Below are 13957 nucleotides of genomic sequence, written 5' to 3' on the forward strand. Positions count from 1 at the left end.
TTCAGCGTTTGCCTGAATGAGATTCAAGCATCTTAGTAATCATACTTTTGGCCAATTTGGCAAAGTGGCTAGGACTGATATCAGCTGCCTTAACAAATTTGTCGTAGGCTCAAGGCGCTTTGTCGAACTGGTCTTAAGGTTTGGCAATCCATATCAGGCAGTTTTGGGCATTACAAAGAACCTTCATGCACAGCTCTCCAAGTAATATACCGCGTTAGCTTTGTAGCGTGATTTAACCCTACGACCTGAATTAAACTAACCATTAAACAGCGGACTTGATTATATTTCTAAGCTTTCCGCTATACGAAGTTGGAAACTGCCCTGTGGTGAGCCCACCATGTAACTCAATTCCTTTTTTCCCTAAAGTGAAAGCCTCTTGGTCTGCGCAGTATCCACACTAACCTGAAGATATTTTGTGCTGCCCTGTAATGGTAGTGTTCCAACACTTGAAGTATTCATCTAATAATCACTGCTTCAGGTAAACTTGAAAGAGCTGTATGGCCTGGGGCAACTTATGGGAACTGTGTTTCCGTCAACACTAAAGTAGGTCCACCTTATTGCAAACTTTTTATCATGAGAGTTAGATGAACTCTACTTAGTAATTGGAATTGGGCTCAATTAGAACGATTAATATTTCTGCAGAAATTGTGAATTGAATTCATTTCTAGAGTTTCCAAATTCTTTTTGCTTCAAAGCATATTCTATATATACTCAATGTTGTCTTATATTTTCGGATTTATTTTTACAGCCAAAAAGCAAAAGAAAACTAAAATACGAATGTGTCTGCTCCACTTTCACCAATTAGATACAACGATAAATTTTCAAATGGCAAAGCGAACCGCAATGCGGAAAACCGCGCTCAACTTCATTTTGGTCGAACCCCACGACAGGAGACTAAACAGCGGGCATGGCGCGGTCAATGGGTCAGTAATGAATTGCGTCGAATTGCCGTTGGTCATTCAGCGGCTTAGGCGCTTCAATGGTTATGCGGAGCGAAAATTTGTGGCACTAACCTATTTATGCGTACTTGTTTTTGTTGTTTGCTTCTTGTTTGTTTATGTATTTTTATTGGTTGGCAGCAGGCTTAAATAATTTTTCAGATAGCTGGGACTTAAACACAGACAGTTGGGAGGCATTTTATACAGTTTTAAAACATTATAGATGTATGGTATAGTATTATACAAGTATTCGTTAATAAGTGAAGAGCTCTCGTTGGCTGTGTGTGAACGCTGTGCGCAAATGAGCGATCTGCTGAAGATGGCATGATGAATATGTATTTAAATAAATAATTACTTAACCTAATTTTCAACCAATTATATACAACACATACAATATATGTACAGATTTCCAGTTGTTCAAATGATGAGAACATAAAAACATATGAATGAATGAGGGCAATCCATTTTGGATTGTGCGCATATTCATTAAAAAGCAAATATTTGAAAATATTCAAGGCTACAACAACAGGAGCGACGATGAAGATTAAAATCACAGAGCTAATGAAAGCTATGTGGCGCAATAATAAATAAATTAAAAGTAATTAGTTCAGCGCAGAGGCAACGTTTGAAGCAAAGAAGCAGCGCAGTCACGCGGGCAATGTAAAAGGACACATATTTTAATTATGCAACTATTCGTTGTGCTGAAGTAATTTATAAGCCGCTCGCTGAAAGAATCAAATTTTCAGCTTGCTACATAATTAAAATCGCCTTGGGTTAGGAATTTACTTATGTCGAATTAAGGTCAGCGAGTTTGTGCTGGCACTAGCTCATGGGTGTGGATTATTGAATTATTAAAAATACTTGTCCTTGAAGGCTGTGAATTGGGCTATGCTAACTTAGAGAGTAAAGTGGGACGTGGAGATAGAAATTTATGGAGCCGCAGAGATACTTTAGGATATCGTTTTGTTAACATTGCTAATTTGAGCTATGAACCTTATATGTCGGTAGATATTCCTACAAGTTGACAAAGTATATTGAATTTATTTCAGGTCGGCAGGGGAAACATACACAATCAGCTTACTTTATTGTAATTTGATTAAAGCTTTGATTTTATTTGCCTTTTTCTTTACCGAAACTCTCTCAATATATCAACCTTGAAATATCTTCTTAAGTTGTTTGAAGTTCTCAAACAGATATGGTCACCTTAGATCGATGTGTTCTACAATACATTACACAAAAACCTCTCCACCTTTCGTGTTTTAAAGCCTTTGTAAAACTGCAACCAATATTTCTTCGATTTCGCCTCGACTTTACAGGAAAGCCAGTTGAACGCCTTTCAATCACTACGCTCAAGTTCGATTTCCAACAGCATCTTCCACTCTTTACTTTGCTTCACAAGCAAATTGCGCACTCCCGCGCCACAGCCAAACGCTGCTGCTAAACGCCTATCTTTTGACACAATGCAAATTCGTATTGAATTAAAAATTGAAGAGACTTTTAAAGAGAATCTTATAAGTTGTAGTACTTGAGTTGCACTCGTTGGCGCTTGAGTGCACTTCAGGGTAATTTACGTGCGGTTCAGCAGAGCGCCGAGCAAATCACAAAAGCGAGACCCTCAAACAACTTGACTGCGCTGAACTACAATGCTGTTTGAGGCGTGAGGGAAGAAGTTGCCAAAGAAATCACGTTTCATCCCAAGAAAAAAAGGCCAATATGCGGTGGCACGAGTTCGCAGCCCGGGGGCGGTGGCAGAAAAGCACTCGCCAGCACTTGTGTGTGGGTGCTTGTGTTTGTGGCAACAAGCGGTGCTAGACAATGCGAGCTGCTGTAACGACACCCTTGAATAATAAACACTGCCAGTGCATGCGCTGTCTACTTCCATTGTTTTGGCTGTGCGGGCCCCACATGCAACCGTAATATAAACCAGCAACAAGTGCGAAATAACAACAAATGCTAAAAAAACGAAACATATAAAATGTGACAACGATGCGCTCTGTCAGTTTCATGTGACAAAAAAACATATAAAACTGTAAAATTTCGGTTAGTTAGACAAGACAGCAAATGTGTGAAAAAATAATGTTTTGTGGAGCTCATGGTCGTTTAGTGTACTTGACGGTTGTCTAGTCTACTTTTAGGCGCACGACAGCAATGAAATGCATTTGCACAATGTTACTTTGCCTTTCTGTGATATTTTTGTTGATATGGTAACTGTTTTTGACATTAATACTTTGACGGTTGTTATATACAACACAAAAATCAGAGCTTAGGTTACTTATGATTTAATATTGCTGCGAAATGCTGGGACAAATTCAATATAAATATATAATATTTGGTATAAGGTAACTACTAAGTGAATTTCTGTCATATAAAAGCTGCCTTTGGAAGCCGTTAGCCAGGAGAAGCCGTCCTGAAACACATGTGTACAGTGGAATCAAGAGAAGAGAAACTGATTGGTTTAAGTTTTTAAATTTGAACGAGAATTTTAGAAACCGTGGATAGGAATAAAATAAAATTAACAATTAGGTATGTTGACAAATGAATACTTTTAAAGCAGATCTTCTGACATGTATTTAGGGCCGAAAGTTATGATCTGCAAAGTCTTACTGAGTTTGAAAACAGTTGTTCACGCATTTTCAGCTGTTTTATTATAACATTTTTTCCCCGAAGACCTTCGCAGAAAAGTATGCCTTGAAGCTCATCAAATAGAATTTCCGAATTGTATCTCCAGCTGCTCATGAGCGGGTCAACTCGTCTGTCTTTCCATTTCCTTCTATTTCTAAATGACTGGGTACCCAGCTGATATTAATTGAGTTACCCACTGAGAGTCTAGATATTGCCTCCATCCATAACCTAACCCCGTGAGACTTAGTTCCGGCGCTACGGATAGCCTTCACTGCCGCTTGGCTCTCCACTAGAAATGTGGGGACGTGGACTTTCTGTTATGACAAGAATTTCGTCCTGAAAGTTTGAATGGGAGTCAAATAGTTTGAAACTATCTTCTGCGTTTGAATTACTACAGAAGAAGCCTGCTCCTGTTGCTATATCACCTGCATAAGAATTATACTAATTGGTTTCTTCCAACTGGCTTTCAGGCGCGAACCGTGTTTGAGAAGAACTATTATATAAAATATTTAATATAATATAACAACATAGACAATAGTTGCGCCTAATTCGTGTACTCACCTCTAGCAGTTAAATTCACATATATCCATAAAAATATCCATGATGATTTTGTGGCTGTGAACGTTGTGGGTGTTGTGCTGGCAATCAGTGTTGTCAATGTGGTTAAGAACAGGCGCAACGTGGTGGCTACGTAAAATGCCGGCAAGCGTATAGCAGGCGTTGCAGCGAGTGTTGCCGATGAAGATGACGGCGTAACGTTTTTTGTTGCACTTTTATTACCATTCTTTGCTTGTTGTTGCACAGGAGTCGCATTGCCGCTACAGCAACTTTTATTGCGGTACTTAAGAGAATCGCTAAGTTTTGGAAGTGTCTCACTAGCTGATGACATATACTTTTGCGCAGCAGTTGTGCGTGTCATCGTCGACAACTCTGCTGTTGTTGACATACTCTTGAGCATGTTGGGTTGTGTAGTTGCTGATATTGGCGCTGTGTCGGTTGCCAATATTTCTGGTTGTGCGTGTGAATCAGTTGAAGTTTTGTATGACTCCTGTTGTACATTAGGTGTTGATACCGTTGATGAAGATGTGTTTGCTCGCTGTTGCTTGCTAGATGCGTCTAGACAATGAATTAGGTTTTCTGCACTATGAGAGTCCTTTCTTTTTCGACGCCGCCGCAAGCGTCTTTTTTTGCGTGTGCACAGTCTTTCAGTTGATTGCGGCCTTCTAAGATAGCTGCCATTTGGTTCTTGGTTATTGCTTATAATTATATAGTTGTTGTTCTTGTCAGGCCAGTCGCTTCTGCTACGCTTATTGCCAGCATTGTAACAATTTTTGCTACTCCGATTGCTACTGTGCTTTCGTTCAGCTTTTGCTGGGTTTCCAATTTCACCACTACAACTCGATGCAGGCCGCGAAGTGCTGTTACTTTTACTGCTTAAGCGCGACTCACTCTTGCTGCGCACGTTGCCACATACTCGCTTCATTTCACAACTGGCCTTCGCGTCTCCAAAGCTCAACTGATTGTTCCATGTACAAGTATTGCTTTTGCATTTTGCGGCAGAGCTTTCACTTAAATGCAAGTTTTTTAAACTTTTAGTATGGTGAAAGCTTGGCGCATACACATGTGTGGCCACACCGTAGCTTTTCTTATGCGTGGCCAGCAGCTTTTGCCAATATGCGCTTAGTGCTTGCCATTCTCGTACGTTTGTGGTAGGCGAGGTTGCTTTAAAGCTGTGCTTGTTGCTTTTTCTACGAGTTTTGCGTAAAAAATGTAAATAAGTGATATTGCGTTTGCTGTTGCTGCTACTGCTGCTACTTTTCCTAATTCTAGGTTTCACGCTTTCACGGGTTCCTGCACTTAGCTCTTGCAGCGCTACACTTTTGCAGTATCTACTCACATGATGGCGTTTGTGATCGTCCTCGTCGTCGATCGACACCATTTTTTCGCATTTGCGAAGATTTATCGCTGATCTACTTCCTTGCAGTTAGTTACAGAGCTTTGATGTTGTCGCAAAATAAGCTTTCACTTTTGGTTGCAGCTTCAGTGCTTTGGTGCGCGTGCCTCAGTGCTGCATAAAATAATATTCGCGTTATTGCTGTATTTGGTACACTATTGTACTGTTTATAGCTGCCTAAGTTTTATGGCTAGTATTGAAATATTTTTTTTATTTTCTCCACTCTCAGTTTTTTTACTTATATTTCGAATGCATTTTTAGTAAATTATGCTTAGCTCTATTTTGTTATATTTTCTTCGGAGTTCCTTTTTTGTTTACTTCAATTACAACCCAAGAGTGTTATGTTGCCGCTCCTGCTTACAGTGTAGGTTTCCACATGTTTGCTTATAACTAATTTGTGCTGTTGCAAGTGTAGATTACTCTTGACGTTTAGACTTAAAAATACCAATGATCCAGTTTATTACTTGAAATTGCAATCAGTGGTTATCTATTAAATTTTTGTTTTAGGAATGTTGATGGCTGTTTTCAATTATTTTATTTTTGTTTTGGTTTAGGTGTGGGTTTGGTTATTATGATGACTTATTTTAGTACTCTTTGGATATTTTCTGTTTAATATTAATGCAATTATTGATTAGATATGGCAGTGATCTGTACCATGGTGAACTGCAATGGGTGTAAACTGTAAGAAGAAGGAAGAAAAGGAATTTTTTTAATCTATTTTTTTTATATTATTATAAGTTTTCATGTTTAAATTTGCTAGAGTAAGTTACTCAGAGGTTAAGTCCACTTGCAAGTTAGACAAACGAATTTTGTTATAATATTGTTTTAAAGAGAAATTTAATTACTAAAGAAATAAAAATTATTTTAATTAACATAATTTAATAAACTTTAACAATTGGCGTTTCATTTTGAAAAAATTTGGATGACCTTGATCTTATAGTAGATACTGGATGACCTGCGAAAAATGGTGTTTGGCAAGTAGGTGGGTAGGTAGAGTCGAACTTATTGTGAAACCACTAGGAATAAAATCCAATCACTCTATTATGTCTTCTCTCAACCACGCTGTCCTCCTGATAAAGTTCATCTATACCAAAAATTGTATTTTTGCATCAAGAAACCCTCGACCGATAGTTGCAATTCTTTGCCTATACAAAGTCTTGCATTAGCATAGAAGAGCTTCTATATTCTCTTATTCTTCAACCTCCTGACAGCTTCTGCAATATGTACAGTGTTCCCAGTCTGCTGGCATGTCGGTCAATTAGACAGTAACCTATAAGCATTCCATTTATAGTTCTTATGGCATTATTTTCGAATTTTATTAAACGGTATGTGCGGCCCATATTCCATTTATAATATGCCACGTTTACATGTTTGTTAAGCTAGTTAGGGATTGACTCCACCGAGCCGCAGCCAAGTAACCAGAGGCACATAAATTCCCTCTTTTTCGTTTCTAGTTGCAGGGTGGTGCCTGCTCTAGCTAGTTCATCTGCTTGACTATTACTAAGAATATCACTATGTCCTGGAGCTTATTGCAGATTCACCATCAAAAAGGAAATAAGATACACTAAGTTTTCAAAGCATTATTTGATCATCTTCGATGAAACCCTAAGGGATTTTAGTGAGCTCAAAGCCGCTTGGCTATCTGTATATATATACATAAATATATATATCTTGTTGTAAGCACACTCTTTGGCAGAAAAAGAAGGGTTTCTCTAATTGCTGTGATTTGGTGGTTTTTAATTTTTCTAAAAAGACACCACCTCTCACCCGAGAATATAAGTAGTTTAGTGCCATTTGTATAAATACTTATGCTTGTATTCCTGTTCATATCACCCCTATCCCACTCTTCTCTCGTAGGAAAAAAAATAATGGGAACAGAATTTAAATTGACTTCTATAGGATTGCGAAAATCCGTGGTTATGTTCAGAAACATGGATTTGATAAATATCTCAGAACTTGTTACAGCCGACTAATATAGAGCATTCCCTAAGGATACGAGCTGTATTCGCTATCAGTTGCTTACAGAACCTGAAACTGTATATAAAATATCTTTCAAAGTGGCTTAAAAAATCGAAAATTTTATAAATAATCTTATTTCTTCGACCATTATCTGATAAATAATTCTAAAAACGTTGTGCAAAAATGTAAAGTTTATTGATCTAGCCGTTTCGGGGAAATTTCACTCGTCGACTGTAAAAACAATGATTCGAGAAAAATTCGTTTAAAGTTTAAAGAGACCCAATTATCCAAAATTAAAAAAACAAATTACAAATACACTCATGTCTGTGTCATGTGTCGGACTAAATACAAGTTTTCGAAATATATTTCACATATACATATACATATGTGTATGTATACAAGTATATGTATATTCAAAGTATAAGTAACAAAAATAATTTTTTTCTTAATTCAAAAGTAGATATAACACCTTTAAATACCTACAATTCTAACGAAATTCTCTATTAATTTAACATGTTTATTCTGTTAAAAATTGAAAAATTGCCTTTACTTTTGCACTCTGTCTTTCAAAATTATATTTTAGCTTTTAATTCGCACTTCAATTTTCAGTGAGCCTTTCTCTAACTAAGCAGTGAATATTGAAATGTTTTGTTTGCTGTTTGAGACTGATCCAGCATGTTGTCCTGACATATGATGTCTCCATTGGGGGCATTCACAGAATTTGCATAGACTTGACATGCGCCTGTTTGCGTAAATATGTATGGAATGACTTGTACGCAAAATGCTCACAAATATCAACATAAAAGTAAGTATAATGTTTAGAGCGGATGCCGTTAGATGCGTGAACGGCTACAGCAACTAACGGCAACAAATTGAATTGTCCATTAGGGTAAAATAAATATATAAGAGAATTGTATTGTTGTGCTGCAAAGCAAACTAAACAAGCATAAAAAATAATAGCAAACAAACGCAACAACAAAAAAGCGTTAGCAAATAACTTCCACATTCAATTTAGAATATCACTGCTTTGTTATAGTTTTGTTTGTATTTGTACGGGATATAATCTATGCACGTGTGTGTGTTAGCAAGCGAGTGCTGCCAGACTGTGTGTACAGAACGAGCTCTTCAAAAATTCATTGCAACGTAAAGGGAAAAAGTTGATTCAAATTATGCAACACAATCAGTATAACAGTACAATGTGCGGTAGCTGAGGGGATTTCAGTTTTAAATTAACTTTATCCCATTTGAAGGTACTAAAAATTACAAATATGTTACAATAGAAACACGCAAATATTTGCACTTACAGCACGCATACGCCACGGTGTAGCTAAGCAATAGTAAACTCTACTATGTGGAAAACATTAATTATTAAGCGACCGTTATTACAGATAAAGTTGCTATGATTAGTTAATTATTACTTAAAAAATATTTTCTAATACCATTTATGGACGTGGCTGATAATAAGTCTTATATAAATTACTCTCCAAAATATCATGCATTTTCAGGCCAAATTTGACAATCAATTTGTCCATCTGGATACAAAAGCCGCTTGATTTGAGCAAAAAATAACAAAAGTGATCTCGTCTTTATGCTCATATACAAATAAAACTTAAATAGTTTAATAAATTTCTGGAGTTTCTATTGAATAACCGTTAGCTTAAACAGCTTTTCGCATTAAAACTAACCTTTCTAGGTATTATTTTGCAGCTTAAGAAACATTGTTCCCACCCTGCTATAGCACAACTTTAATAGAATCTGCTGTAATATTCAACAATTTTAAATCATACGTTACTCATACGCCATGGCAGACTACAGCGCATTTAAAACGCCCAGACATATCACATTCATATTCATAATTTATTTGTATCGCTTCCTGATTTATAGTTCTTACTACTCGATCAGACGTTTTTATTTGCATTCCTGCTTTATTATTATTTTCTTGTGCGCTTCACTCACATCTACACATACACATACATATAAAGCTTGTAAGCGAGCCCTTGCACGTTGATACGTCTCCTCTTGTATTTGATTCATTTCAAGTTTGTATTGTTAGCACACCCCATGAATTGAGTTTTTCAAGCCAAACACACAAATATACACACACACACACACAAATATATGTGTAGTTTCATATGTTGTGTGCCATTTTAAGTACAACAAAAATAACAATAGTTGTAATGAACAATAACAGTGGAGACAATGCAAACAGCCAGGAATAATCACCAGCATATGCTATATGCCAAGCCAAGCACATAAATACATATGTATATGTATATATATATATATATTTATATATAATATATAGAATAGTTTGTGTATATAGCGTAGGCGTACCCTGATTTCGCAACGCTCATTCAGCCGATATATTTCCGTTTTGTCTCTCTGTCTGTCCGTTTGATACACACACATATTGCTGCGTCTATCTGTCAGCTTGTACAGTTGCTCTTCACACCTTGCCACAGCCTTACTTACACCCTATTTATGCTCTTCAACGGCGTGCGGTTGATCTACCAGTCTGAATGTTACGTGTGCTTTGCATTCTTCATACGGCTCGCTCGGGGCATCCACAAAAGCTTCTCATGTTCGTTTGTCTTATGACGACAATGGCTGTTGTTGTTGTGAATATTCGTTACGAGCATTGTTTCACATATCATTTGTAATAAATAAATACGAACATGTGTCGCCGTCAATGTCTGCATGCATATAAATAAATGCTCGCACACAAGTTCATATGGAAATTTATTACACACTCACACACAAGCAAATATCCGTGGGTATGCATTATCAGTAATATCCTGACGGGCTTTAAACTTACAAATGGATAGTTGCTGGCTGCTTACCTCGCCTAGCTGTTTATGTTTTAAGCATTTATTTATATTTATTTATGCATACCATTACACCCACAACTCATCCATATGTTTTAAAGGCACTTCCGGCACGTTTCATACGCTTCTGCTTGTCCTTACACCCACGCACGGGCAATATAAAAGCTGATGACTACACGTAGTACCACATAACGGTTTGCATATATATAAAGTACCAAGTTTAATCTGAATATGGCATATTTATTTTTGCTGGGGTCCTGCCGCTTATCAACCTTTAAATGTAATAAATTTTGTAACGCTCAGCTAAACATATTGATGAGGGATCGTTTAGGCTGCTACGCCAATACTCGGTTGATGGTTAAGGATAGAGCACACGCATAACCATTTACATATGCCTAGAGACCATGCGTGGTGCTGGCTTGTAGGTGGAAAGGAACCTAATATTGCTTCCAATATCAAGCGTATGAACACACCACTACAATTTCCTGCAGGAGTTTCAGCAAGTTCAATCAACTTTATGAAAGAGTACAGGTATATACGTGTATTTGAATGCTGCTTGCTATTGGAGAGCTTATTTAACGCAGCAATATGCATGCGTAGGTCACATGCGTTGCAAGTAAGCTCGTGTATATTTTTCACAAAATTTTTTAACAAAATTATTTTTCTTTCTGTAGACAATCACTTAACATTTCTTTAAAAGTCAAATTTAAATACATCTATTTGGTGTGCCAAACTTTGAATATTTGCTGATGGGAAACTATGTTAAGCTCGTATAAATCAAATGAACTGTCATAATAGTAATCAAATGAGATGAACTAGCTGTCGGCTCTACTCATGTACCGCTTTAAATTTTGTACATGTAAATTTTTCCAAAAGAGAGCTGAGATCAAACGTAGCATAGGGGCATATTAAGCGTCTCATTCGGAAACGGTCGGGCAGGAAATATATATAACAGTGATAAACCTTCATGATCGAACTTCCTAAATTTTAGTCATACATATTGTAGAAGAATTTCTACTCTGATTGAGTCTTTTCAATAATTCAAGCTAAAGGAGGAAAAATGATTTTAAATACCGCAACTGAAGAAATACCAATTTTTCAGTCATTATACAATTTGAAATATATGTACCAACTTCAAACATCGCTGAGCCTAACCAAACGATTCAAATGTGAAATTCCTGAGCTGTGCAAAGCTGGCGTTCAAACACTCTACGGCGCAAATTGGTTGTCGGCTAAATGACAATGCTTCCCAAAGTATGATTCATGCAGATATTTGGAAGTAGATTCCTGGGTAAGGCAATATTGTTGTGTAAATATATGCGACACAGCCATTCATACAGACGCACGTTTACTTGAAGGTAAGCTAATGAACAATTTCATGCCTTTTACTTGGAACAGAATGCAACTCTGTATGTACACACAAATACATACGTATGTATATGAGTATATTGCTTTGTAGCTGTGTGCTATCGCTTGCTGCACGTGAAGTACAAATAGACGAGTGCTTCGTTTGCTCATTTCTTCTGCAAATCCCTGCAAATCTCGTCAGCAATTCCCAGTTGGAAAATCAAATACCCAAAAAGGCAGCTGCTACAGCAACACCAATAACAGCATTAACAGCAGTGCCGTTGCAATGAACTGGAGGATGAAACAGAGCACGGCGAAGTGAAATAATCAATTTGTAAAATAACGCCACTTGCATGTCAAATGTAATAGCAGAAGTACACACACACACACATGCATTTGTGATGGTGTGTGCATGGGTGTACACTTAATACGAGTATATGGTTGTGGTCGCTGGTACATGCGGGTGTGGCTATGTGATGTCGGTTCAACCGCGAACTATTTACAGATTTGTTAATATTTTTGAAAATAAATTAAAACTTATATTGAAAAATCTTATCTAATTGGATTAAATAACAGAAATAAACAGAATTTTTGAAAGCTAAATTTAATTTTTTTTTTGCAATCACGTATACTTCGATGTTTGACTTAGCATTTTGGAAAGAAATTCTCAATAACATTACGTTTTTTTATTATATTATAAAGTAATAACAACAAAAAAATTTTTATATTTATATTATGCAATAAACAAGTAGAAATTTCGAACAAGAGAATATTTTTTCTACATTATTTGAATTAAAAATTTGATAATTGTAATTATAACTTGAACACGGTATATTAAGTTGGTACGATATTGAGTAAGTACCTCATTTTTTGAAGCACCGATGTGAAATTTGCACATGTCCTTTCATGCTCGAGCACCTGCTCATTTGTCGGAACCGTTATCGGACCACTATAGCTAGACTCCAAAAAACTTCCAGTAAGGTAAGACTACGAACATTTATTAATTTTATTACAACAATTTTTCCTTCTAACTGACAGCAAAGAAGAGCAAACCAACCTAATAATCTTTCATGTGTTTCGTGTTCCGGAAATTACCCACTGCGTGTTTATTTCAAAAATCAAATTCTCTTTGGCAGCAATGCGGTAAAATTGCCAAAATAACGGAACATTTGAGGCAAAAGCATTGACAAAGCCAAAAACAACAGCAGTTGCAGTCGAACTAACCGAAAGCTTGCATATAGGCAAGGATGTATGGAATCCAGAAGCAACTTTAATTGCTTGCATATTTTCAAAATTACCACACGCTTGCTTACAGAACCATGCTTCGGGTCTGTGGACCCTACAGCGCCATATTAGTTATGAACTTGCACTGACAAATAAGTATGTTGTTGTTGCTGCTGCAAAGTAGTTGTTCAACGACATTTGAGTATAACCACAAAAAACAATTGAAAACTGCAGTCACAATTTGACAACGTTGTTGTTGTTGTTGCGCATATGCTGTCACAGTCAACGCTCCCACTTGCGTTCTTATCGCTCCAGGCGCTCCGTCACTACACTGGATTTTGTGACGCCACCAAATAGCACTTGCAAAGTGAAGTTTGCTAAAATCGTACTCCGCTTCAATTGGATTAGCATGTTGTGTGGTAATTACTGCCACATAGTCAGTCAACAAGACGTAGGAGGGCACATGATACTGCTCGCAGCAGCGCCGTGGCGTCGGTGCAAGGCACGACAAGCATTGCAGGCAAATAACTACAGCAGAACGAGGAAATATCTAAGAAGTGTACAAAGGATGCGACATGCAGCAGTCACTGACTCAGCTGGCAACAGGAAAGAAGCTGTTGTAGTTGTAGATATGTCTCGTTTAGTGCAGACGATACAAGTCTCTCAGTTTCACTGTCAGTTTGGCAGCGGATTCAGCGCTGTTGACAGCAAATAAACAAACTTAGGAGGAAAGAGGGGTGAAGCGGAATTAGATGCATCTTGTAGCAACGTTAAACAAGCGCAGTAGTGATATTCTTAACTTGTTTGTTTTAATTAATTATCATTTTTTTATTTTGAAATTAATTTGTCACTTCTTCAGTCAGTGGCTTACGAGTTGTTGACTAAGGTTCAGAAAAGCAGTAAACAAGCACTAAAATTAAACACTTAAGCCTCTTTCTTGTATCTACTTCAGCTGCAAAAATCATTTATAGAGCTATCAAAGTCTATAAAAAGCCATCCGATGTTGGAACATTTTGTTGTAACAAAAAAACGATTTCACCTATTTTAATATACATTTTTAATATAGCCTTGAAACCCCGCTCATTTTG

The 13957-nt window shown here is 37.0% G+C and overlaps 1 protein-coding gene across 1 annotated transcript in view; it reads right to left on the bottom strand.

Moving 5' to 3' along the window:
- Positions 1-13957, bottom strand: part of LOC106624863 (nicotinic Acetylcholine Receptor alpha5) — a 177739-nt gene that overhangs the window by 101023 nt on the left and 62759 nt on the right. The window contains exon 3 of the mRNA XM_070107248.1: positions 4122-6193. Within this exon, the coding sequence (XP_069963349.1) occupies positions 4122-5499 (1378 nt within the window). The 5' untranslated portion in view covers positions 5500-6193. The remainder of the gene's footprint in view (positions 1-4121; positions 6194-13957) is intronic.

Source organism: Bactrocera oleae, chromosome 3 (assembly GCF_042242935.1).
Source record: "Bactrocera oleae isolate idBacOlea1 chromosome 3, idBacOlea1, whole genome shotgun sequence".
NCBI lineage: Eukaryota > Metazoa > Arthropoda > Insecta > Diptera > Tephritidae > Bactrocera > Bactrocera oleae.